Here is a 26,961-nt window from a genome sequence, read left to right as displayed (position 1 = left end):
TATTCCCTCTTGTCCTCCTTAGGTTTTGCGCCCGCGGGGAAGGGACGGCAACAGAAAAAAGGAGGGGGTTTACAACGTCGTTGGTATCCCCACCCCGCGAGTTGTGGGGGCAAAAAAAGAGAGGGGGGTCCTTGGATCAAAACGTACAGTCTCCTTTTGGTGCAACTCTGATCGAGGTGGGGAGAAATGCAGCCTTCTTAGAAAGCCGAAGAGGGGGATTTCCCCCCACCTCCACTTTGCCCAAGAAAAGGTAAAGTTCAGAAGTTTTTTATTTTTGTACGCGTGTCAAGTTATGTGGAGGTGAAAGATGTCAAGAGAAGAGCGAGTCTTTGTAGAGAGATGGTCAGCAAGCGTGATGAAGGGAGTGAAGGAAGTAAAGCGGTAATAATGAGTATAATTAAAAAGAAATATTGTAATACAAATTTAAAAAAAAATGTGGAAACAGAATGACAGGGGATGGGAGAGGGAAACTTGTTCAAGAAGTGGATGTTAAAGGAGAAGAGAGGAGATGGAAGGGACTGGGATCTACTGGGGAGAAACAGGGTCCAAGTGTGGAAGAAGGAGAGGGGAGAGAAAGGGATCTGTGAAGAGTCAGGGAAAAGATCAAGGAGGAAGGGAGGAGGAGAGAAAAAGAGGCAGGGTAGTAGGATGGAGAAAGGACTGCTATGGAGGAGTCCATGTGCAAGAAGAAAGAGGTAAAAGGGAGCCGGAATGTAGGAGAGAAACCAAAGTGGTTAATATCTTGAACTTTCAAAGGCAGCTAACAAGAATTGCTTCCACAAGAGGAAAAAGTGTGTTTATGGGGAACTAAAAAGTATTTTGACATGCAAACTCCATATAGCTATGGGAATGACTCATTTTTCCCCAAGCCTTGCAAAGCTGACCTTCTAATCATGAGTGAAGGCACAGTTGCAATGTAGGGGAGGTCTGAGGGGGTCCTATCCAGCCTGTTTTTCAAACCTGTACACACAAAGACTGTCCCCATCAAAGGGTCTTCTCGTCTTTTGCTCAGTCTGATTCCATATGGTTCAACTTTAATTGCTATGCCGCTTGTTAAAGTAAGCAAGGAAGAAGGAAGGGCTTGTAGCACTGAATCTCCAGATTTCCACTGGAAACTGTATTGCTTGCTTTGCTACAGGAAGCTGAATGACTCTGAGTTAACACAACTTGAAGATGATTTTGAGTAAACAAGGTTTTTTTTTGGGGGGGGGGAGGTTGGACTACAACTCCCAGAATCCCAGTGGCTGTAATGTTCTGGGAGTTGTAGTTTTTTTAAAAAAGACTTCTTACTTTTGTTGTTAACATTGTTGGCAATCTGGATTGTGTCCTAATGAGTCCAGTCTGAGGAGACATCTGGAGCTTTTGCTTCTGTGTCTTGTTTTAGCTACAGTACTCTTTCAACAAGAATAGGCAGCCTCTGATGACTAGTCTTTGGAATTGGGCAAATCAGAATTAAAAGCATTTTGAGCCACCAATAAAATGCATTAAGTTTGATGTAACTACTGTATAGTGGCCTGGATACACAAGACAGGTGTATCTTGAAATAAGGGGTGCACAAAAATTCTATTTAGGAACTGGCAAATTAGAGATAGCTATCATTTTCTGATTTCAACTATTTCTTTGGAGATTCCTTCTTTGAGAGGTTTGAGGTGAAGGAATAGTGGATGCTAAAGAAGGGTTAGAGAAGTAAAATAAATCACACAGAGCTTTCTCCAAATCAATGCACTGCAGATATGCTTGGGCTACCAACTCCCATTAAGTCCAGGGAGCAGGACCTTGCTGATGGTGCAGTATAATGGAAGCTGTAGTCCAGACACTATAGTCAGCCTAATCTAGATAGCTGCACTTGGTGATGTGAGAGATATAAAACAATGGCTGCACTCCTATGTACATTTATTTGGGAGTAAACAACGCTGAATTCCATAGGGTTGAGTAAATGTGCTTTAGACTCCACTGCACTTATGATGGATGAATAGGAAGTTGGTTAGACGGGGATCAGAACAAAAGCCATTGTTTTTGTGTTGACCAGATAGTCACGAGCACTTTCCTTAAACAAAGGAATAACTGGACTTGAAGTCAAGTGAGTGGGAAGGATTTTGTTAGTTATGTTGTTGTTCTGAGATATGCACACTTTAGTTCAGGCTCAGCAGTAAAAGCTTAGGCTAGTTGGTGTAGGGAAGACAGGAAAAAGGGAGCAGAGCCAAAGATGGGACATAAGAAGCCTTGGAGCACAGTGTGGCTGTGGAAGAATCTGGAGCCTTCTGGCTGCAAGGAAAGGGCAGCGCTTGCTGCTACAATTAGGCACAGCAAATAGTAAGGGAATTACAATGTTGACTTCAAGCTAATTGCCTTTTTAGGGACTGGAACACAGGGAAAAAGGAAGAGTCCTATCTGGGGTCTGGTCCAGTCGTGAAAGCAGTCCAGGCCTCTGCTGGGATGTCTGTTAGTGTCCTTTCCCTTCTGCTTTCTCATTTCTTGTGACTTCCATGATGATGCACGTGAGCCCATTGCTGACCCAGAACATTTTGCTGCCTGAAGCAAAGAACAAGACAGCATCCCTGCTGTATTTCCCATACAGAAGCCAGTTTAGTTTTTCTTCCGCCCTACTGAGCTTCCTAGAGATCAGAAAATTACTTTTTTTACTGTAGCCCCCATGATTTGAGAACTGTGGTTCCAAGAAGTAACTTTTATAAACTCTGTTCCCCAGCCACACCTAAGGCATCACAGAATATGGTAGTTAAATGGAGCCCAGGACAGGTTGTATGGCAATTACAGCCCCATCCCAGAAAGAGAGGATTTCAGGAAAAATGGCTGGAGGCAAGGGGGATATATAGGGATGGGGGGTACCTCCCCTGAAATTTTGGGGAGATACTTCTCTAGCCTGGTCACAAGCCACCCTCACTAGAAGGATACAATTGCTGCCCCACCGCCATACCTTCTGCGTGAAGTGGCCAGGGCTATATAAGCAGTTTGAGGCTCAATAAAAAAAAGCAAGCTTTGTTAGAAGGGAAGTAAAAGGAAAGTGATGAGAGAGACAGTAGTTAACATGTTTTGTTTACAGAGTGCCTAAAAGGCACTGGGCATTAACAAAAAAAGAAAAACACAGAGAGAAAAACAGATTAGTAGCTTCAACTTTTCCTTGAATTTGAAGTTGTAGAGATACCACACAACCCATGTAGGTCAGACTGCAAGACATAACACTTTTGTTCTCTCTCAGCATCTTGCAAAAAGTGCCATATTGGTCTTAAAAAGTTATAAAATGCAGTGGATGCAAAAACAGGTAGATTTAGATATGCCCATTGTTTGCCTTGAAAAGGGCATAAAGCCAAAGCTAAAACAGCTTGACTGAATGCAAAAGATAACATGGATTTAGTAATGGTGTGTGGAAAGGGTGAAAAGAGTAGATTCATATTTTCTTAGTCCTCTCCCGTTAGGGCAGGGCAAGCCACAAATGTTACTTCTTCACACACCTGTGAAGTAACGTTTCTGGTAAAATTTCTCTTCCTCCATCACTTCCTGCTCTTCTAAGGCACTGTGACCTATTAAAGACTCTAGTGAGGGATGGACAACTTGCATCTTCCCAAACATTGCATGCAGCCCTTCGTCTAATTTAAAAAAAAAAAAAACTCTGCATGAGATCTGACCTTTGGCAAGAGTGGTTTGTCTCTGCCGCAGCAGCCAGCTTGGCAGAAAAGAGAAGGGAGTGTGTGTCTGTGTCTGTGCTGTAAGTAAAGAGTCTTCACTGATTTGAATATTGACCCTTCCTGCTACTGCCAGCATGAAGCCCCTGGTAGATCATTTCCTCTATAAGTTCTATTGATTCAAATGGTACTAATCTAATTGTGATTTATTTTAGCATAGTAAGTCACAGGTAGAGTGGGCTCATTTATATCAACTGATAAAATCCCCATTGATTCTAGTGTCATTTACTATACTAAGCAACAGGATTTTGGCATTGTCTGGTTACTGGCTCATGAATCTTAACTTTTTGAGATGTGTTCTGAACTAATTTTTAACCATCTCAATGTTGCGAAGATTCACTTCTTGGTCTGTTTTATCCCCGGGCTTTCTTACATGCCTCATAAATAAGAAGAAACATCAGAACTAGCCTTATTGGTTAGTGCTTGTGACGCAACACAACTCACTCTTCTTACAACTTATATTTAATATATACAACGGGTTTGTAATCCTCTGTTTCTATCACTGTCCTCTCTGATTGAAACCTAAGGAGGACAAGAGGGAATAAAGACAGGAGTGGGCGGAGTTTCGACACCCCAGCTAGCCAGTCCCCGGAGCTGGCAGACCTCGTATATTTACTTCTCACAGTGGAAGAAGTGCTCCTTGTTTTTTTTAACAGAATAGCAACATTTAGCAAATAAGTTGGAATGTAAAACAATAACATTCTCTTGCCCCTTGTAGCTTGCGAGGTGAAGATGTTCTTCAGGGCCTTCGTGCTCCCTGTTCTGACTGCTGAATTATAAAGTCTCCCAAAATATTTCAGCTAAAGGCAAAACAAACAATGCTTTCAGCAGGCCATAGCTTAGTGTGGGGGACATGTTCATATAAGGCTTCAAGTTCTGTCTCTAGTAGCAGAGCCAGAAAAGATCCTTGCCAGAAGCTTTGGTCACTCCTACCGCTAGGCAGATGGAGGGAAGCATGCCTGAAGAAAACAAGACTTACCTGGCTTTTGCTTCTGAGCCCCTGCACATCAGGCTGTTCCTCCTTGTTAGAGGAAAGAATAGTGTGTAAATGCAAATACCATATGGCCTCTCTGATTTCCCAAACTGGTCAGCTGCCATCAAGTGTGGTGGAAGCTGCTATATTTAAATTTCCAAGATTCAACTAACAGTTTAAGACAACCTTTATGTATAGAAGAGGGAAGGATGTGCTATCTTACTCCCGCTGAATGCCCTATATGGGCCCAGATGCTTGCCTCATAAAATAGATACAGTAGTACTGGGCCAGATGGACTGTAAGGTTGCTTCCTCATGGACTCGAGGACAGGCTCGCCCCTCTCCTTATATAGGGCAGGGGTTGTTGAATGTGGGCCACCAGGTGTGTTTTGGACTTACTGCTCTCTCCAGCCCTGAGCAGCATAGTCAGCGCTGAGGGATCACAGGGTTTGTGGGCCAGAAACAACTGGAGGGCCGCAGTTGCCAGTCTCTGATGTGGTGAGATTAGCACATGTAAAGCCCATGACGGGGCAGGATTTTATTAGGGGTTTGAGGGGGGGGGCTTATATGGGATTGCTCTACAGTGACTTTCCCTTTTCCTAAAGCCTGGGTGTCTGCCACTTCTGTGTACAAAACAAGGGCACAGGCTGCTCAAAGAATGGAGGACAAAGGGCAACTGTTCTCCCTCCCCACCTCTGCCACATTCCTGGAAAAAAACAACCAGCCAACATCTGTCATAAATTGCAGTTGGAGGATTTTTGTGGGTTTCTTTTATTTCTTTTAACTTGTCATTTGTCAGCCTTTAACTCTAATAGATAAGAAGGACCTTGTGGAAGCAAACACAACTTGTAGCCATGGGATTGGGGAAGAGGGGACCTATGTGGCAATAGCACAGAATTCAATAGTTCAAGGCCCATCTTGCTGGGACATTCTATCTAGCCTATCCTAGAGCTCTCCTACCTGGGGGATTCTGGGAGCTGTAGTCCAGAATTACAAATCTGCACACCTCTAGTCCTGGCAGCTACTCTTTCCAAGGAGCTCTACAGATAGAAAACAAACAGAGAGGACAGTGGTAGAAACAGAGGATTACAAGCAAGGAAGGTAAGGGGCATTGGAACTGAGCTATGAAAGCTTCTTTTTGAACTACAGCTCTCAGAATTCCCCAGCCACCATGTTGCCATGTTCTGCATCACAGCAGGAGGGGCTGAGAAAAAAAATAGGTATTCTTAGAGCTAATTCATTGAAATGAACTTCTGCTTTGAAATCTGGCACCATTTCAAATCTTGCTTTTTGACATGTTCACCATGCAGCAATGGAAGATCACCACATGTGGTAACATATATGATTATATATCAGTTCCTCCATAGAAGCAATATGCATGTAGATAGATTGTGTTTGAAGCAGGCCGTCTTAGGCTCATTCTCCACTTTTCCCAACTTGATGCCCTCCAGATAATTGAGATTACAACATCCATCATCCCTAATTCATGGCTAGGCCTGGCCTGTGGCCCAAGATGCCTGGGAGACATCATGCTGGAAAAAGGCTAACATAGAAGCACCTTATTATAGCCCTGATAATATTTATTTCTATATGGTTCATTATTAGAATAGAACAGGTTCTTATTAAGTTCTTACAAGTTCTCGCTGGGTCATCTTGGACCAGTCATCTCGACCTGCCTCAAAGGGTGGTTGGGAAGATAATGACGAGGAAAAGGAAAACCTGTTCCTTTCAGGCTGCATTATTGAGGGTGCCTAAAAGGTAAAGGTTCCCCTTGACAATTTCTGTCTAGTCGTGTTCGACTCTAGGGGGCGGTGCTCATCCCCGTTTCCAAGCCATAGAGCTAGCGTTTTGTCTGAAGACAATCTTCCGTGGTCACATGGCCAGTGCGACTTAGACACCGAACACTGTTACCTTCCCACCGAGGTGGTCCCTATTTATCTACTTGCATTTGCATGCTTTCGAACCGCTAGGTTGGCGGGAGCTGGGACAAAGCGACGGGTGCTTACTCCATCGCGTGGATTCGATCTTACGACTGCTGGTCTTCTGACCCTGCAGCACAGGCTTCTGCGGTTTAGCCCACAGCACCACCACGTCCCTCTTGAGGGTGCCTATCCGGAGGCAAATAAAGTAAAATAATGCTAGGACCTGGGTATTTTCAGTAATGGCACCATCACTGTGGAATAAACTGCCACCAGAAACTAGACAGGCCCCCTTTCTACAAGTTTTTAGAAGATCAGTTAAAAAAAACTATTTAAGGAGGCCTTTGTCAACATCCTTGGCTAATTTTTGAGACCCATACACTATTGCTGTTATTGATTATTTTTATTATATTACTGGATATTTTGTTTATTAAGTTATGGTTAATGTAATTTGGTTCAGTCAAGCTACCAGGTGTCAGTCTTCAGTCACCTTTGTTTTGTTATGTTTTAGTTTGTGGTGTCATGTATATCGTTTTTTTTAATTATTATTTAGTTTTTGTGTCTTTGCTTAAGTTATGTAAACCACCCCTGAGTAGTGTTTCACTAAGTTGACCAGTCAAAACACTCAATAAATAAAATAAAACAATTGTTGAGCAGATTGGGGGAAAGGTAACTAATTGAACAAGTACAGAAAGTAAGGCATTAAAGCAAACCTTCCTGTCAGCATAACCCCATTTTGCCTGACCTTGGTGTGATATCCTACCTTTTGTCACTAAAGAGGAGCAAGAGAGAAAGTCATTTGCTGACTGAAGCCATTTTGTGTCTGAAAGGGCTTGAATACCTTCCAGATGTCTTGATAAACATTATTGTATCCAGTGTAAATCAGAATTGGAGCCTGAGAAAGTTTCCTTTCTGGAAAGGGGGGTGCAGTTCCCAGAATCCAGCAGCCAACACTGGCATGCTGGCTGTCAGATTCTGAGAACTGTAGGCCAGAAATAAACATTTCCAAGCTCTCTAGATCAATGGGTACAGTATTTCCTCCACCACACAGACAACATCCTGCTTCCCTGGACTTGTGGTGTTGCGGTGGCATAAATTTGGGGAAAAGACAACAGGGCAGGTGACTAACTCTCCTTCCATCTTTAAAGATTCCAGTCTCTACAGTTCTCGTGGAAAATCTAGCCTTATTGTATGTTATTAGAATGGGCATGCTGACTGCCTGTGGAATTCTGGGAGTTGTGCTCCAAAAAAGGAAATTTCTCACTCTCTAAACGGAACAGCTTGTCAGGGTCACAACAAACACAAATCCTTCACCCATCCCTGCCACCTAGTGGAGGAACTCAAGAAGGAGCCCCGACTTTAAAAATGTATGATTTCACCCCTAGGATGGCGCAAAAACAAAAAATCTATTTTTGTGTGTGTTAGTGTTATTTGTCAGCAGCAAACAGTACATTACAGCTGTCTCACTTCTGAAGCTGCCACCTTCAGACAGTCTCTGCTTGGAGGCCTCACCTTCTTCTCTATGTCTGTCTTTTTCCAGCACATCCTTTGGCAGACATCCAGGATCAAGACGTTTGACCTGAGTTTCTTACCCTGGCTGTTGTGACCTGCTGCCCCATCTGTTAGCCAACTCCCACATTCATGGGAGGTAGAATGAGAGAGAGGGCGGGCCAGAGAGAGAGAGAAGCACTGAAGACAGGTTGGACGGATTAACATTAATCCTCAAGATTTGCTCACTTCCAACCAGACAAGAACAGCTACCGGTTTAACTGCAGATTCCTTCAGCACTGCTCTCGCAACTCAAAGTCCAAGAAAGGCCTCATCTGTGCCCTTCTCACCTGCATTCCTGGATGGTCCAGACTTTTTTTAAAAAAAACCACCAAAAACAAGCCAGCTTGGTAGCTTTATGAAATCTGCAAAAAGTGAGCTGTCCAGATGGACCTGAGAGAGGAATGAAAGTTAGATGCCCACTCTCTGCAAGAAATCCAGAAGTTCCCTGGCAGGTTGGTCTTGATTCTTTCAAGAGCAGAGGAGGGAGAAGCGGTAACAGATGTGATGGGGACATCTAAGAAGATGACTGCGTAAGAAGTGTGTGATCCCACTGGAGTGTGACTACACACATCTCTGGGGTGGAGTCCGTCATTTTAAGGGACATACCAAGACATTCCTGAAACTGGGCTTTCCATCAGCGTGCTTAGAGATGAGTCTTGGGAAGCTACCAGTGATCGGCTGGGTGTCCAGCTCCCACAGCAAACGCCGTTTCAAAACAGAACTGACGCCGGACATGATTAGCCCCCCACTGGGGGACTTTCGTCACACCATGCATGTTGGGCGTGGTGGAGATGCTTTTGGGGACACTTCCTTCCTCCGTAACCATGGTGGGGAAGAAGCCAAGCCGAACAACTTCTTTGCTCGGACGCTAAGACATGTACGGAGAAGCCCGCTCAGAAACAGGGGAAGTAGGAGCAAGGATGAGGCCTCTCCGTTGCCTCCTGCCATCTCACCCATCATTAAGAACGCTGTGTCTTTGCCTCAGCTTAACGAGGGGAGCTACAGGAAAGATAGTTTGGGAGGTTTTGCCTTCAAGAGCACTCCCAACAGCTTCTCTGACTATGGTAGGTGGTCGTTGGGATAGGTTATCTTACCTAAATGGCCAGTCTTGCTTTTGCTGTACATCAGTTTTCTAGAATTTGCTGTACATCAGTTTTCTTTCTGAGGTATGCAGCAAAAACATTGACAGATATGCACAAGTGCTTCTTTATTAAATAATCTTGAGATTTCTGTATATTTAGGACCTACAGGTGCCATGAATATGTAAGCAGAGCACTCTTAAGACTGACTCTTCTGTAATGCTGCTTCCTCCACTGCATTCATTCTGAGGCTTAGTGCTCCACTAATTCCCTTTTCTTGATGTTATGTTGTTTTATTTACTGCACAGCCAGGCAACCTGTTTTACTAACAAAATAGTAGTTTGAGATGGGGAAGATTAGCTCTTGAGTCATTGCAGTATAAACCAGGGGTGGTTAGAAGTCCAGCCAGAATCGACTGCTAGATCCCTTGATAATCTGCAGTAGGTTGGCAAAAATTTCTGCCTCCCAGTTATTTAATCATAGCAGCAACAAAGTGATTCCTCTCACAGTCTGCATTATACTTATGAAAAGGAAAACAAGCAGGATAACCAGGAGTGCATTTTTGTATAGGATTGTGAGTTCTGTTTAATTCTGGGGCTCCAATTTCTGGGCTCACAATTCTTTAATTGTGACTTGCTCCACATTTTGGTAGATGGATCATGGGGTTTTACTCAAAAAATTAGATTCTGTAATCCTGGCTCTGCAAGCAATGTGGTACAGTATAAACAATGTCAAATGACAGCCTTGCAAAGTTTCCAGGCACATCACAGGCAGTATATATCTTTATGAGTGTTTAGGTCTAAAAGGTTTATAAGAGATTAAAATAAAAGACTGCAGAGAATGACAATTTCTCCTTGGGATGTAGCTCACCCTCTGAAATAGGGCTCAGAAAAAGTCCCTCCCTCTCTTTTTTTGGACCACATCTCCCAGAGTTCTCCAGTAGGCTGGAGGATGATGGGTGCTGTAGTCTAAAAAAGGAACATTTCCTGGCTCTGCTGAGATGTCCTTTATTTGACTGCCAGCCAAGTGGTAGTGAAGCACACCCAAGACAACTATTGAGGTCTCATCTGTGTCTTAGTGATAGCACTTCAAGGACCTTTTCTGTAGTTTACAAGCAGGTGATATTTCTGCCAAGGTATAGAATATGAGAGGGCACTTGGCGTTCTCTTGCTACTCTTAAGAGGAATCCAGAAATAGCTACAGCATCCATTTTCTGGTCCACCCCCTTCTCCATAGAGGGTTTGAAAAACTCGTAATGGGAAGTATGCTTTAAAAAGGTAAAGAAAAAGATGGGAGAGGATACATCTCCCATTCCATAAATACTGTCAGAGAGCACAACCAGATAAAAGAAAGTGCTAGAAAGAGACTAAATATTTCAAGAATGACTAATAGCACTAGAGACATCTTCTTTTCCACAGAATAAACACTGGGTTGGTGCAGTATATAGGGCCTCACATGGTGATACTAACCATTTCCCTCTCACCACATAGTATACCCCTGCAATCCTAACCTAGTTTCTTATGACTTTTCACTGTTACCTATTGCTTCGCTGTTTGCTTTAGATCAAAGCGCTACCATTTGTAGTTCTTCACCAGGATTTTAAAAACCTTGTTCCTGGCAAATAAGCAAGATAAGCTTTGCAAGAGGTAGATAAGAAAAAACAGGATGGAAAAGCAAAAGGAGCAAGGAAGTAACAAGAGCAGCTTTTCAGAAGTCACAAGCAGTTCTTTAAAATATTAAACAAGTGCTTGGCAAATTAAAAAAAAGAATATATTTACATTATAGCAATATACTCTATCCCACATAGAATTCTTTATGTGTTAACAGCAAATATGCATAGTGGGGAAGGCAGAAATTTTGCAGGTGTTTTTATTCCAGTCCCTCTCCATGTTCACCATAACTTGTCAATATGTGCACAAACTGTTTGTTTTGCAATTAGAGCCCAGGAAGGACAGGGCCCCCAGCTAACTGCAATTCTAAGATTATTATTATTATATATAAGAACATGTACAGTGGTACCTCGACTTACGAACGTCTCCACTTGCGAACGTTTCAAGTTACGAACGGCTCCTTTCGCAAAATGTTGCTTCGACTTGCCAATGGAGCCTCGACTTACAAATGAAAAAAACATTTCCTGCCCTTTTTTTGACCTAAGTTCATCATAGGTCAAAAGAAGAAAAAAATTAAAAAATTCTCCCCTTAGGGGCAGACTACAGATTAACCAATTTTGCACTAGTTCCTATGGGAACTAATGCCTCTACTTAAGAACAGCGCCTCGACATACGAACGAAAAACAGCCTGAACGGATTAAATGGTTTTAAATGCATTCCTATGGACTTACGAATGCCGTTCCAATACAGATTAAGTTCATAAGTCGAGGTACCACTGTACACAGTTTGTGTGCATACAATCTCTTTAATGTTAGGCTGAAAGTAAGTGGTGAAAGCAAGAGCAGTGAACATTTGAGCCTGGTCCACCTCCCATATGGTAAATATTATTAAGATAGCTTGGAAATGGTTGTTGTGGGTTTTTCGGGTTCTTTGGCCATGTTCTGAATGTTGTTCTTCCTGACGTTTTGCCAGTCTCTGTGGCCGGCATCTTCAGAGGACTGGAGTTGGAACTCTTTCCATGCTCTGTTGTCCATACAGAGCATGGACTGAGTTCCTACTCCAATCCTCTGAAGATGCCGGCCACAGAGATTGGCAAAACGTCAGGAAGAACAACTTTCAGAACAAGGCCAAAGAACCCGAAAAACCCATAACAAACATCAGATCCCGGCTGTGAAAGCCTTCGAGAATACATAGCTTGGAAAAGTTGCTTTTTTGGAGTAATGCTCCCAGGATCACTGAACCATTATGAGCACTATGGGATTTTGGGAGTTGTAAAAAAAAAAAAAACACTTCGAAGCTCTGCTTGGGGGATTAAAGTGTTTGCATTACAATTTATGGATCTGTAAAGAACTAGGATAATATATGGCTGATATCTTGCTTGTTACTAATTCAGTGCAAGAAGAGGGACTCTGTGGTCCTTCAGATACTCTTGAACTACAGGTCCCAGAATTCCTCACCATTGATAATTCTGGCAAGGGTTGATGGGAATTGCAGTCCAACAATATCCAGAAGGGCATGCATGTTCCACGCCTAGTTTGCTCTGGGGACTGTTGAAAGTTAAAAGTGGAATACATACAGTATGTCTAAATTAAATGACTGATTGGTCAGATTCATACTTAAGGCATCACACCTCAGTTAGAAGGTTGAACATCATCCTGTTTCAAGGGAAACATTCTAAGCATAGCTGTTTGGATAGCTCAATAATTTAGGTACTGTACCTGGCTGTGGAGCTAGAGGTTGGGATTTCAGTTGCTCAGTGTGCATCTCGGAAGAGCCAGCCTTCTTAGTTACTGACAGTGCTGGGTTGGGGCTACTCATTTGGCAAAACCGGAATTGCTCCTGAGGCAAGAACAGTGTCATTGTCCAGCCAGTATCATGGAGGCGTTCTGGCCACTTTGGCACAGTCCAACAGGCCACATTGTAGCCAGGGTGGGAGATGCTGCAGTGGCTGTTTTTTTCCTGCATGGCAAGCGGGCAAGACTGCTCTGACCCTAGTGCTACAAGTGGCAGCAAGAGTCCTCCCAGTGATGGCCACTCTGCAGGCCAGGGACTGCTCTATGTCCTGCTTCAATTGCAGGGATTTACATTAAGCGGGACGTGTGAGAAAACGTAATGCAGGTTACCTGAAACATGTACAGTGGACCCTTGACTTACAGACAACTTGACTTATAGACTTTTTGAGTTACAGACTTCTCTGGCCACAAAATTTAGGTTTGACTTGCAGCCTGAGAATTGACTTACAGACCAGAAAAAAACCAAAATGGAACAAAAACGGCCTGTTACGGGATTAATCGGTTTTCAATGCCCTGTAGGTCAATGGAGACTTGACCTACAGACTTTTTGACTTGAGAACCGCCTTCCAATACGGATTAAGTTCTCAAGTCAAGACTCCACTATAGTTCCTGCTCTTCTCCTTTACTGCAAGCAAAAATATCTGCCTTTCCCCCTGCAGGCCATCCCTGCTTGTTAGGATTGGACTGTATGCCTGTAAATTTATTTCCTAGTTTGTCTTGATAGATACACATGCATACAAATTAATAATTTGGGAGCCGGCTTCCCAGAAATATTAGAAGTGCCTGCCTGTTTGTTTTGAGCTGGGATGATTGCCTTAGTCACCAAATGCCAAACAAACAGCTGTTTGGAGAGAGAGAGGACTGTGTGTATTGAGAAAGGAATTTTTAGCGTATTTTTTTTTTAGCAGAAAGGAAAAGAGCAATCAGGGGTGGGCATAATGCCAGGGAGAACATGATGATCCTGGAGGCCCTGAAGCAAGGAGGGAATAGAGTATACTGTGGGCCAGACAAGGATGAATGCTTAGGGTTAAATATGTGTATTGGTCCAATATATTGCTTAAAACCCTGAACAGAACTTGGAAGAGTGATTTTTAAAAAAAAACCCTCAGAATTCCTGGGGCAAGATGACATTTGGGAGATTCTGGAAGCTGTGGTCATAAGCAATACCTTTCTCAAGCTCTGCTGCTAAATTGGAAGACCTCAGTCTGTCCTTCCCACTAACCACAAAAACCAGTGAGTCCAGGCTGGGGCCAGTCTAAGAAATTGGGCCACCTGAGGCAGAAGCGGCGCACCCCCTCGCCTCTATGTACAGAAACGGAGTGGATTGGCAGTGGAATTTTCCTTCAACACTGGCAACACAGAACAGAGACCTCGGCTATCCCTGAGGGCGGTAGGGTCGTGTAGGGGGTGCAAGAGGGAAGTTAACCACTGCTGCCGCATAGCCTCTGTCACTAAGGGCAGTTGCCTCACTCTGTCTAATGTAGTGGTTTGGGTCTGTGCTCAGATGTTTGGGTAGCATTCTGGCTTCCCTTCCTTCAACACACAGGCGGCTTCCTTCTCTACCTGCAGCATCTGCATCTCTAGTAGGAAACGTCCACACTGCAGCATTTGCGGTGAGGTGGGGGACTAGGAGGAAACTCAGTACAGTAGCAGCCTCCGTTCTGAGCTCCTGTTGCTGCAGAGAGCCTCTTTTTACCAGCTGCCTGGCGTGCTTAGTATTGCTAGCACCTTCCCAGGCGCTCCTCTCCTCAAACAGAAGCAAATCAATGCTGCCCCCTATTGAACATTGCAAGCCATGCACCTCTTGCAGCAAAACCAATTTCCCCCCAGCGCTTTTATCCTTTATCATTTTTGCTCCTTCTATCTCTGCCTGGATGATGAATTCCAGTTTTGTGAGCACAGTAGAAAAAGAAGAGATAAGGTCAGCCATTCATTTAAATACAAGCCTAGCTCTCCATTCTCTTCAGCTCATCCAGTCAATACGGTGGTGTAATCAAGCCTGCAGTCCCATTGCTCACTGTATATCTGCAGCATAACCAACCCTATTATCTCATTGCTTGTGAATTCATCCTATTCTTAATATAATGGGGATTGAAAAGGTTTAGCTCCAGGACATTCATAGAGGTTACACTCTCTCTCTCTCTCTCTCTCTCTCTCTCTCTCTCTCTCTCTCTCTCACACACACACACACACACACACACACACACACACACACACACACACACACACACACACACACACACACACACAGGCGCACACAGGCACACACACACACACACACACACACACAGGCGCACACACACACACACACAACACACACACACAAACCATCTCTCATATACCTGGTGCTTGTGTTGGACTGCAACTGCCATCATTCCCAGACACTATGACCATTTTAGATCAGGAAGCACCAGGTTGAGAAAAGCTGGACTAAATCTATCAGTAGATAGTTCTCCTTAAGCCAATGATTCCCAAACTGTACCTTGTGGGACTTTGTGTGCCATTTAAGACTGAAAATGCATCTTGAAAACTGGAGAAACTATAATCGATTATCCATCGCTTTGTGCCCATTAGAGCACTAATCCCCTTCTCCTCCCAATAGGTAGACAGAGACATAAATATCCTGGTGGAAGTTGAGGCAGAATTCCCTGATTCAGCCCAAGCTACAGTGACAGAGGCTATGTGGAGGAATCTAAGTAGTACCCCGATTCGTTAAATACTGCAGGGTTCCGTGCCACTTATGGGGCAGAGGGGGTGATGAGATGCCAGAAGCCAATATGAACGAGGCTGTCAGATAGCTCTGATAGCAAGGGAGATGGTGGAGGAGATATAAATATTGTTGTGTGTGCACCCCAGCATTGTGAATACTGAGAATGTTCAAGGACTCCAGTGTTGAGCAGAGTCTAGTTTTCTCAAAAGATCACTGGAGACTTACATGCACAGCTTTTTTTCATGCCTATACAGACTGAGCATAAGATGAAGGTTGATTCCATTATTGCTCCACAGACTTCCGTCTCCATCCAATGTGTACAACAGGAATGGGGAATATGTGACCTTCCAGAAATCCAATCAGAGGGAGAGCACGTGAATCTCCAGATGTTGTTGGATTGCAGCACCTATTATTCCTCACCACTGACTATCCTGGATAAGGCTGGTGGGAGCTGCAGTGTCAAAAAACATGATGAGTCACACATTCCAAGCTCAAGCCTAATAGAATCCTTAGCTCTGTACAATTTCCTGCAGAAAGCAAAAAATGAGCTCTTTGACTCTTTTCCCAGTCCAGATAAAGAAAAGACTAGCTTTTACACATGCTGAAATTCCCCATCTTTTCCCTTCATTTTTTTTTTGAACCAGAGGAGAAATCTGAGTAAAATGAGTTATGCTCCATGCCTTCTTGAGCCAGATAGGTTCCTGCTGAAACAAGATCAACAGAATGCTACCAGCCATCAGCTGTCTAGGGAGAAAGCAATCATGGCTCAAGGACACATCACGTACCTGGTTCAGACCCCAGCATCTCCAGGGCTGAGCTGCAAAAACTTCCAGACTGAAACCCTGGGGTGTTGCTGCCAGTCAGTGTTGACAAAACAAGGCTAAATAGACCATGAATCAGTAGTGTTCTCTACCACTACTGTAAGGTCCCAAGAAGTGTTACTTTTCAAAATCCAAGCTGATACTGGTTTAGCTCAGGAATGAAAATATTACTCTCCACATTGAAAGCTGCTCATTGGAAATAGTTCATGAGCCACCAAGCGGTGGCTATTTGCATATTTTAGTTGCATACCATAAACATAACGTATGTGCATATGGCAAATGTTAATCATTGTTGGCTTGACATGGTGTACTTGATTTACAGTAGCCTTATCTTGAAATTGTTGCCCTCTGATGCAATCAGATCTTGACTAAGCTCTTGGAAGTCTGGACTCAGACATTGCATCGGTGCCAAACATAATCAGTGGGGTTTTCAGTTGACTTGTTGGCTTAATTTTAGCTTTTTGATCATTTTGCTATGACTTCTTTCTTCAACAATAAGGTTGTATGTTTTTGAGTGATTGTTCACATAGTGTTACCAATAGAGATGGGAAATGTTTGATTTTTTTTTTAATTTTAGCTCCCAGGATCCCACAGCTGGCTGTTTGTATCTCAGAGCTGTAGTCCAGAAAACAAACACCAGTGATTTGCCTTCTAAAGACACCTACATTGTCATGGAAAAATATGCCCTTAAGGGAAGGGAGGGAGCAAAATAGAATAGAAAGGAGATAGTGCCTCTTACAATATTAGAACCCGGGGTAACCCCTGAAGCTGAATTAAGGACAGCTTAAAGGATCTTTTTCTCTTCACACAGCACATAGTCAATTGTGGAATTTGCTCTGACAGATACAGGGATGGCCTTCCCTATGGGTAGCTTTGAAAAGAGATTGGACAAATTTATGGCAGAAAAGGCTGTCAATGGTTACCAGCTATGATGGATATGTTCTGTTCCCTTTCGGATAAAAGGCCGAATGCTCCTGTATGTCGGTTACTGGGGAGCAAAGTGGGAAGGCCCTAACCTGCTCAGGTTTGACTCTAGATATTTCCATAGGTGTCTGGTTTGCCACTGTATGGAGATTTTGGACCCGAGATAGGCATTTGGTCCCATCCAGCAGGGTTTACGTTCTTTACTTGGGAGGCACAAGTTATCTGCTATCCCTGGGTTCTAATCTAGAGAGTGTATGAATTTGAATACAGTATATGTTCTGTCAGTTAGTTTAGCAATTGGGACACAGAAAGAAAAAAAAACTGGCCTTCCCAGTGTTGTAGATTCTTTTTTAATGGTAGAATGAAATAATACTTGATTATCACCAGTTAAGCCTACCTCATTGTGGCTGCATGAAGCCAGAGCTAAATAGGAATAGCAAAGCCATCTGTTTTCTCCAACTTTCTAGATGTCGAGAGCAAAATAAAAAAGGAAGCTAAATCATGCAAATCCGAGGATATTTACAAATTGAAAGTTGTGGCTCACAGAATCCTTCTGTTGAGAGCGGATTGGACACACACATAAATAGTACTGTTCTTTTGTGGGATTGTGGTTGTTTAGTCGTTAAGTCATGTCCGACTCTTTGTAACCCCATGGACCAGAGCACACCAGGCCCTCCTGTCTTCCACTGCCTCCTTGAGTTTGGTCAAATTCATGTTGGTAGTTTCGATGACACTGTCCAGCCATCTCACAGATTAATTAAGAGCAATAATAGCTGCCTTGTGAGTGCATTTGTGAACTTTACTTTAACAACAAGACAGCGTAGCTTGCAGAAGACAGATTGGCAGCAGAGAAACTTTCTTGTAATTTCGATGGCATAGAAGGAACTCTATTTGTTATCTATTTGTTCAGTTTATACCCTACTCTTCCTACAGTGATCATGGAGTCCAGGAAAGTAAAATTCGTCACTGCCTCCATATCTTCCCCTTCTGTTTGCCGTGAGGTGATGGGACCAGTGTCCATGATCTTAGTTTTTTTGATGTTGAGCTTCAGACCATTTTTGGCTCTCTCCTCTTTTGCCCTCATTAAGAGGTTCTTTAATCCCTCCTCACTTTCTGCCATCTGAGTGGTATTGTCTGCATATCTGAGGTTACTGAAGATGCCAGCCACAGAGACTGGCGAAACGTTAGGAAGAACAACCTTCAGAACACTGCCAAAGAGCCCGAAAAACCCACAACAACCATTACTGATAATTCTTCCGGCAATCTTAATTCTGGCTTGGGATTCATCCAATCTTGCCTTTCACATTATGTATTCTGTATATAAGTTAAATAAGCAGGGAGACAATATACTGTACAGCCTTGTACTCTTTTCCCAATTTTGAATCAATCAGTTGTTCCATATCCAGTTCTAACTGTTGCTTCCTGACGTGCATTTAGGTTTCTCAGGAGATAGATAAGATGCTCAGGCACTCCCATTTCTTTAAGAACTTGCCATAGTTTGCTGTGGTCCACACAGTCAAAGGCTTTTGTGTAGTCAATGAAGCAGAAGTAGATACTTTTCTGGAACTCTCTCTCTCTCTCTCTCTGGGTGTCCCATAATCCAGCACATGTAGCACATGTTAGCAATTTGGTCTCTAGTTCCTCTGCCCCTTCGAAATCCAGCTTGTACTTCTGGGTCCACATACTGCTGAAGCCTGCCTTGGAGGATTTTCAGCATAACCTTGCTAGCGTGTGAAATGAGTGCAATTGTATGGTAGTTGGAGCATTCTTTGACACTGCCCTTCTTTGGGATTGCGATGTAGACTGAGCTTTTCCAATCTTCTGGCCGCTGCTGAGTTTTCGCAAGACGACAGGACTCGTGGAATGAATTATTTTCGTCTTGCGAGGCACCACTGTACAGCTTTTCCCACTCTTTTGTTGACTATGAGGGCTACTCCATTTCTTCTGTGGGGTTTTGTGGGATAGATAGAGTCTAATACATTGATGTGATTTTCACTGGAGCTTGGGAAAGTGTTTTAGTTTGGGTTTTTTGGAAAAGTAACATCCAGACTCCACCCCCAGCAAAGAATTCTAGAAGTTGGTTTAAAACAAAATTCTTTTCCAAGTTCTTATTCTTCTTTAATGGTATATGCTTTTCTTTCACTATTGGTTTTGTGATCTTCCCAGGATTGGAATCTGGATTCTGCACCATCCCCCGTGTTCCTCGCTCAGAGAAGACTCAGGAGAACACCAGCTTTGCAGAATCAGCCCTGACACGTTCAGACTCTTTGCTGTCTTTCCGCCTTGACCTTGGTCCTTCCTTGATGAGTGAACTGCTTCATGTTATTGGCCACAGTAACAGAGAAGAGGCTGAAGGAGAGGAAAGCCAAACTCCAGCCAGCAGTGACATTGTCCCACCTCATCACCTGAAGGGCAGCCAGGTGGAGGACTCTTTGCCCTGGAGATCAAGGTCACTTCAAGCCAACTGTGAAGACAGAAAAGCTGAGTCAAGCTTCTGGGGTCACTCTGAGACTGATTCATCCTTGGGACACTCTGTATGTACCAATGGGGATGGTCATTCTCTAGAGTTTTCTCAGGAAGAGTTATCCTGTTCTCAGGGCAGGCTCCCCAGCTCTGAATTGGGAGATGACTGCTCCATGGACATGAAAGAATTCAGCCAGGCAACCCCAGTTTTATCTGGCCATTATGGCATGGGAGGTGGCTACCACCGGGGCCTACAACAGCAAGATGAGTCAAGGAGTCAGACTTCATGGGAAAGCTCAAATGTCCATACATGGCATTTGAAAGCTGGACAGGAACACAAGGCTGAGTGGTGCCAGGAAGCAGAGGAAGAGGAGGAGGAGGAGGAGGAGGAGGTGGAAGAGGAATTCTACAAAGATGGGACAAGTAGTGCTAGAGAAGGGCACAGCAGTTCCTTTGAATATGTGGATGAGGAGGAAGATGATGAAGTTAAGGTCTGAATAGCCATAAGCAGTCTCTTGTGATCTTCCAGGAGATACCAGTGTTAAAAGGAACAGTGCAGGTGACAAGCTGACATTCTGGCAGGTGTGTGAACTCAAAAGTTTGGCCTTATTTGGAGATTATCTAGATGGTCATAGGCAGGAGAAGAAGGTAGCTGATTCCTCTGCTTACCTCTCCCCCTTCCCTTCCCTGCTTTGGGAGTTTAAAGGAAAAGATGGAGGCAAAAGGGAACCATACAGAGCTGGCACCCAAGACTCTGTTTCTTTTTCATTGAAGCGAGCATTGAAAGGTGTTAAATGAATTCACATCTTCCTTCATTGGCTCATACTCACTGACTAATATTCCCATTTTGTCGCTGTGTGTTGTGCCCTGATCCCTTCCATGAAAAAGAAGCTACCATGTGAAAAAGATCTTCCACATCTTGGTCAAAAAATTATAGGAAAGAAAGTATAAAAGGTAAAGGTTCCCCTTGACATTTTTAGTCCAGTCATGTCTGACTCTAGGGGGCGGTTCTCATCCCGTTTTTCAAGCCATAGAGCCAGCACTTGTCTGAAGATAGTTTCCGTGGCCAGCGTGACTAGGGAATGCCGTTTTACCTTCCCACCATGGTGGTACCTATTTATCTACTTGCATTTACATGCTTTCGAACTGCTAGGTTGGCGAGGAGTTGGGACAAAGCGGCGGGAGCTCACTCCGCCGCGTGGATTCGATCTTACAACTGCTGGTCTTCTGACCCTGCAGCACAGGATTCTGCGATTTAGCCTGCAGCGCTAAACCGCTGGTCAAAAAATTATAGGAAAGAAAGTATACTTTAAAAAAATAAAGATAAATCTGCATCTTGGAAGTACGGGGGTGGGGGGGAAATATACCTAATCATGTGAAGTTTGCTTCAGTTGTATATCACTATCCATCCAGTTTATAAGGAAAGAGCCAGTGTGCTCTCATGGGTAGTGTGCCAGCTTAGGATTCAGGAGGACTGGTTAAAATCCCACTCGTCCCTGAAAACTCATTGGAGGTTGCAATGATAAATCACTGCTGAATATCTCACATATTGTGAAAACCCTATTAGGATTGCTGTTAAGTTAGAAACAATTTAACAGCACATAACACACACAGCAAGAAATAATTCTGCCTACCCTGTTTCCCCGAAAATAAGACCTAACCTGAAAATAAGCCCTAGTATGATTTTTCAGGATGTTCATAATATCCCTACTCCAAAAATAAGCCCCAGTTGAGTGAAACCCCGGCCTCCACCATTGTGCAGAAGAACCAGAAGAAGATGACATGACTACATTTGAATCAATATAGATTGCTGTACATGAAAAAGATAAGACATCCCCTGAAAATAAGCCCTAATGCGTTTTTGGAGCAAAACTTAATATAAGATCCTGTCTTATTTTCGGGGAAACAGGGTACTGCCTAAGGTACAGATCAACAACATTGGTCTTCCAGTCAAGATCTACGGACACAAAACTGTCCAAAATGCTTTCTGTCCTCTACTTACAAGGAACTCCAGGTTTGGGTTGAAACTCAGATGGATTTGTTGGTCCTCTATCTGATCCATTTCTTGAAACCTGGGCTTGACCAGGTTGATTTGTCCTTCATTTTACATTCTATTGAGGGAATATAATCGTGTTGTCTGTTGCACTGACAGCCTTACACTGCCACTGTGATAACTAGAGACTGCTTGTATTGGAAGAAAATCAGAGGAAGATACTTCTCAGGTAAAGCTAGAAATAGCCTGTGGGATTGCCTTACATGCCCATTTTTGCTTGGAAAGGTTTGAAGTAAAACGCAAATCCTCCAGCTACCATCAACACTGGTCGTGTTGGGAGCTGCAGTCTAAAAGAATAACTTTTGAAAACTCTGTTTTTGTCTTGAAGTAAATATAAGCAGCCAGCAGGCCAGATGTGGCTCTCGGGAGTCTTTGTGCTGACACAAATGCCCAAGTTCCTGCTGAATCTAAGCCCTTTCCTCAGCTGCGCCTAGTGCTGGGTGGGGTCAAACTCAGTTATGGTGCAGAAGAAGGGATGGCGCTTCTCATGGGGCCATCCTCCCTATTCTAACTGCACTCTGCTCAGCCTGCCAATTGCTGTATGTTGGGGGGGGAGGCTGTTTGGAGCACAGTTTAAGCAGGAGCAGCAACAAATAGAAGATACCATCTCTTTGCCCTCTTCCTCCCTTCTTGAATAACATGCATTCCCCTCCCAGCACCCAGCAATTCAGAGCTTGGAAAAGTTACTTTTCTTGGACAATTCCTAGAGTTCCATAGCCAAGGGCCATGACTCGCTGCAGGATTCTAGTGGCTGCCTTCTAAAAAAGGCAGCTTTTCCCATCTCTGGTGCTGAGCATCTGGAGAAGAATGATGAGAGATCAGCATGCAGGGAGGGGACATCTAAACATCCACAGCTGGAGAGGGAAGGGAGGGAGTATCTGTGTGAGCATTCAGCCCCTAGTCAGTGCTCATTGCTACATGTGGCCTTGGAGATAACAAGTCACATACACCCATTCTAAAGGATATAACTGACTCCATTCAGAAAAGCATGAAAAGGCCATCATGTTCTACATCCTCCCAAATTCCCGTTTGTGGAGAGATTCATTTGAAAATGCCTTTCTGTGAAATTTGCTGCCATACAGCAATATTTTACCACACCAAAAAGTCAGAACTAGGTCACCGAGGTGACAAAATTACACTTGTGGCAGTTTTCACATAGAGATGCTTTCAAAGAAAGATGTCCTTGTGTGAAACATGAGGTAGATCAATCTGAATCTCCTCATTACACACATTTTGAAGAGGGCCTTAGACAGAAAGGATTAGTGCGGAGAAGGGGTCGTGTTCTTCCAGCACAATGAAAACATGAGAATCAGGCTCCTAGTCCAGCTTCCTTATCCACATATTTTAGAAGATACTCATACATAACCCTCTTTCAACCTCTGCATCCTCTACATTTTTTCACGATCAGATCACTCTGCTCTCAGGAAACTAATTAGACAAAAAGCAAACGGAACTTGGATGCCAGACAGACAGCTCTTGGTCTTCAAAGGACAAGCCAGTCATGAAGAAGACATCATGTCACAACATCTAATATGGCTGCCAATAGGAACTGGAATGTATCACACAGCGTGGTTTTCCATAGAAAAAAAGCTTCAGAGGCCCAAAACTGCATTTTGTCTGACATTTGTAACCCAGTAACAACTTAATGGTTCCCTGAATTTTATTCACCTGAGGATTGTGTGTCAAGTTCATGTGACCAAAGCAAGCTCTCAGTTTGGTGCAGAAATTCAGTCTTCTTCCAAGGAGATTAGAAAAGGGATACTCTTGTAAACCACAATGTATACATCTCTTTTGGACTACAATTTCCAACCCCACCAGCATAGTCTAAAAAGTAACTTTTTTAAAGCTCTGCTCTGCAAGCTTTTCCTCCCAAGTTGAGTCCAATACAGTGCAGTGTGTTACAGCTCTTGTTTACCACTAGTTGTGTTCAGTGGGAAAAGGGCACACTGTTTTTTCATGGAGGCTTAGAGACTGAAGAATCTTGTTCACCATGTCTTCTTCTTCTTGGTGCCTTTGCTTATGTGGAGTATTGGATCACAGTTCTCCAAGTGTCTGGATCACAGTTCTCCAAGTGTCTCTCCCACATTGGATGTGTCTTGGCAATATGGTACTTTTCGAATGAGCTAGTTCTTCTGGATGCTGTTTCACACAGAGAGGTTTTTGTGGTGAAGCAGAGATTGCTGGGAGATTAGGTCACAGAGTTGTCGCTTAAAGCACTGATTGTTCCCAAGCTGGCAATGGTTGAAGCATGCCTATTGCTACCAAAGAGATCTATGTGACAAGAATGGGAAAAGCAGGAAGTCAACAAAAAGGATATTATAAGAAAGTATTGTTGGGGGTCGCCTAGTCAACCACTGTTCCTGCTCCAGGAGTTATAACTCACTGACTTCAACGCACAGCCTAAGTAACAAAAACAGCTGCAGATGCCTTTAAATGTTTTTTGGGCAATACAGCATTTGGCAGACTTTCAGGATCTATTGGTACAGAGTTTGTAAAAATTCCTCTTTTATGACTACCGAGTCCCAGAATCGCCACCTAGCATGTTCATACTAGCCAGTGGATTTAAGAACCTGTAGCCTGAAAAGCTTTCGAAGCCCTGGAATACTTGCCCAAATCACTTGCTGGCTTAGATGTGAGATTAAACACCTACTTCTATCTAATATGCATATTTTCTAAAAATATAGTGGTGGTTTATACAAATTAGACCATTGGACTCCCTAACTCCATTTTACCTAAGATGGAAAAAGTCGTTCTCCAAATGTTGGACCCCCATCATCCCTTCCCATTGACAATGATGGTCAGAACAATGAGAAATGTAGTCCAACAATATCTGGAGGACCACACCTTCGTGTTCACCTGTCCAGGCAGGAACTGTATAGGTTTTAGACTGTTTTTTAGGCCCTCTACTTGAAAAGTTTGGGAATGGAATGTGAAAAGTTTTGTAGTTACTGTGCTGTGAGCAAAGACCCTTGGAACCAAGAGGAACTTAGCTTTTTTGGAGAAGCAGTTTTTTTCAGGACTCAAGTGGAAAGGAAAGGTTTAACTTCCCACCTCTCTCTGTGATGTTATCTAAATGCAAGAGTACCCGGAAGTTTGGCCAAACCCCCCCCCCCCCGAACTATTAATTTCTGAAAAACAGACATCTACTCTTGGTTTTAGAAGTCACTGCACTTTCTCCTTCCCACCTACCATGGAAGGCCTAGAGACACATATTTTCCATCTTTCTAGAGTATCTGATATGCACCAAAACAAAATCCCACCCGTCTTTCCTATGTATTCTGCGCTCTTGTTACTGTTCTCATTATTGCATTTTTAATACACATCTATATCAATATTGATTGGTGGTATGGTCATTCTTCTCTTGGGATTGATTTCCTTTGCAGTTTGACTGGGACAACCTTAGAGGTCTAGAACAAGGCCTCTGACTAATTATGTTTCCATACTCAATATCTCCTGTTTTTATGTTATGCCACTTCCTTCTTCTAAGGTTGCCTAGCAACTTAATTTTCCTCTTCTCTCTAAGACTATTAAAATGTTGTTTGGCTTGAACATGAAAGGATGATTAATCATGCTACCACACTCTTAGGAAGAGGCCACTCTGATTGGGCAATGTGGTTTAATTCTAATTAATAGGTGATGCACCAGAGGGCTAGTTGACCAATAATCAAAGCGATGGAGCATTCCATGGTCCTGCAGAAGCATGGGATGAAGTACTCTGGGGCCCTCATTCTTAACCTTCTTAATTTCCAAATTTTAATATATCCCCCCCAAAAAACCCCATCCTGCTTCTTCTAAGTCTCAGTCCTTTTCACCCAGACATCCTGAATAAGTGTGTTATAAGTAACGGTCATCATCACCATCATCTTAGAACTGCACAGTTGGAAGGGAGACTCTGGATTATCAAATCTAGTTCCTATCAAGGCAGCACAGCGGGGAATCAGGCTCCCAACATCTGGCTCCACAGCCAGAAAGCTAAACCATTGAGCTATCATGGGACCACTTTAAAAGAGCACATGCTCAAATAAGTCATGATCTGCACTGTTTTGCACCATAGGTATTTGTGTTTTGGTTTTACTGGAGAAGAGGTGAGGGAGGCAGAGGAAGGAAAGTGTACAAAAAGGAATACTGTATGTATGTTAACATGCGGACAAATCAGTCTGAGACAAGGAGGGCCAAACGAAAATGAATAAAGATATGAAATTGGAAGAAACACTACAGACCTTGGGGAAGTTATTTTTGGCTGACAACTGCCTGGAGGCCAGAGGTCATCCTGACTGGGAAATTTCAGGAGTTGTAGTCCAAAAAATAACTTTTCTCAACTCTGGCACATTGTAATAATGATTCAGGCTAGGTTACTAGAAACTGCCTGTAGGAGATGATGGCTTGAAGGACCAAGCTGTCAGGTTTCATTCTTACTGCTTCTCACGCCAGGATTAAGATACGATATGACAAGGTCTGGTTAATGGCTAATGTGGCTGGAATTTCCCAAGAAAAAAATGTTGGAGACAAAGGTAACAAAAGGAAAACTCTATCCCTTTGATGTGTTTCAAATACTTAACACCTGGGTGCTTATTTCTCTAAATTGTACTGAATGAGGATTCTGGTAACTTGAAAAGCAAAATTTAGGGTGACTGGCAGGAGAGGGTTACAATGTCATCGCCTAGATGTGATAGCCTGTAACTTTTAAAATGATCTTCCTCAGTGTGGTTCTTTCCAGAGCTATTGGACTACAACTCCCATGACTGCCAAACACCTTCCTTCCTTCCTTATGTGTTTATATACCACTGACTTAGTATGAAGCACCACTCTAAGTGGTTTACAGCAACACAATGTAATAGTGAGGGATGATGGAGGTTAGAATCCAACAAATGTAGAAAACACAAGGTTCAGGAAGGCTGGTTTAAACTGATGGAGCAGAGTTTTTCACTTCTACTCAAGCCACATGGCCCTGAAAGCACCGATCAGATGACAAGGCAGGTAAACAGAGCTAGCGTGGGTGAGGCCAAGGCTAGATGTTGCTTCCTGTAGACAGGAAGACATGGCATGCCCCCTGCCAGTGCTGATTTGCCATCCCAGGAGTTGAGGCTCTCCTTAGAAAGAAAGAATTGTCATTTCACCTTGCCCACCTCCAACTCTGGTGCCCTCCAGAAATGTTGGACTACAAATCCCATCATCAGCCATGCTGGGTTGTGGGTTATGGGAGCTGTATTCTCACACAACTGGATGACTCCAGGTTGGGGGAGGGAGGTGTAAGATTAGAGCTTGTGTTTCCTACCTCATGCCTTCTGCTCTTCCCTTCCCATTATGTCCAGAAACAGACATTCCGCTTTTCATGTCGTTAGAGTACTTACAATGCAATCATGCT

At 43.4% G+C, this 26,961-nt stretch overlaps 1 protein-coding gene across 1 annotated transcript; it reads left to right on the top strand.

Annotated features, from left to right (window-relative positions):
• CDC42EP1 (CDC42 effector protein 1) lies at positions 1 to 24,934 on the top strand. The gene is made up of 3 exons (XM_020787742.3): positions 1 to 250; positions 8,133 to 9,207; positions 19,247 to 24,934. Exons 2-3 carry the CDS (start codon positions 8,793 to 8,795, stop codon positions 20,038 to 20,040), a joined length of 1,209 nt encoding a protein of 402 aa, XP_020643401.3. The 5' UTR covers positions 1 to 250; positions 8,133 to 8,792; the 3' UTR covers positions 20,041 to 24,934.
• The last annotated feature ends 2,027 nt before the right edge of the window (positions 24,935 to 26,961 follow it).

Source organism: Pogona vitticeps, chromosome 5 (genome assembly GCF_051106095.1).
Source record: "Pogona vitticeps strain Pit_001003342236 chromosome 5, PviZW2.1, whole genome shotgun sequence".
In the NCBI taxonomy this organism is placed as follows: Eukaryota; Metazoa; Chordata; class Lepidosauria; order Squamata; family Agamidae; genus Pogona; species Pogona vitticeps.
This window is presented reverse-complemented; position numbering and strand designations above follow the sequence as displayed.

Bases quoted from the DNA above. Each gene is read 5' to 3' on its own strand.
- CDC42EP1 (XM_020787742.3), top strand. From the start codon at position 8,793: ATGAGTCTTGGGAAGCTACCAGTGATCGGCTGGGTGTCCAGCTCCCAC. The intron at 9,208-19,246 runs GTAGGTGGTCGT...TGATCTTCCCAG, and splicing joins CAACAGCTTCTCTGACTATG to GATTGGAATCTGGATTCTGC.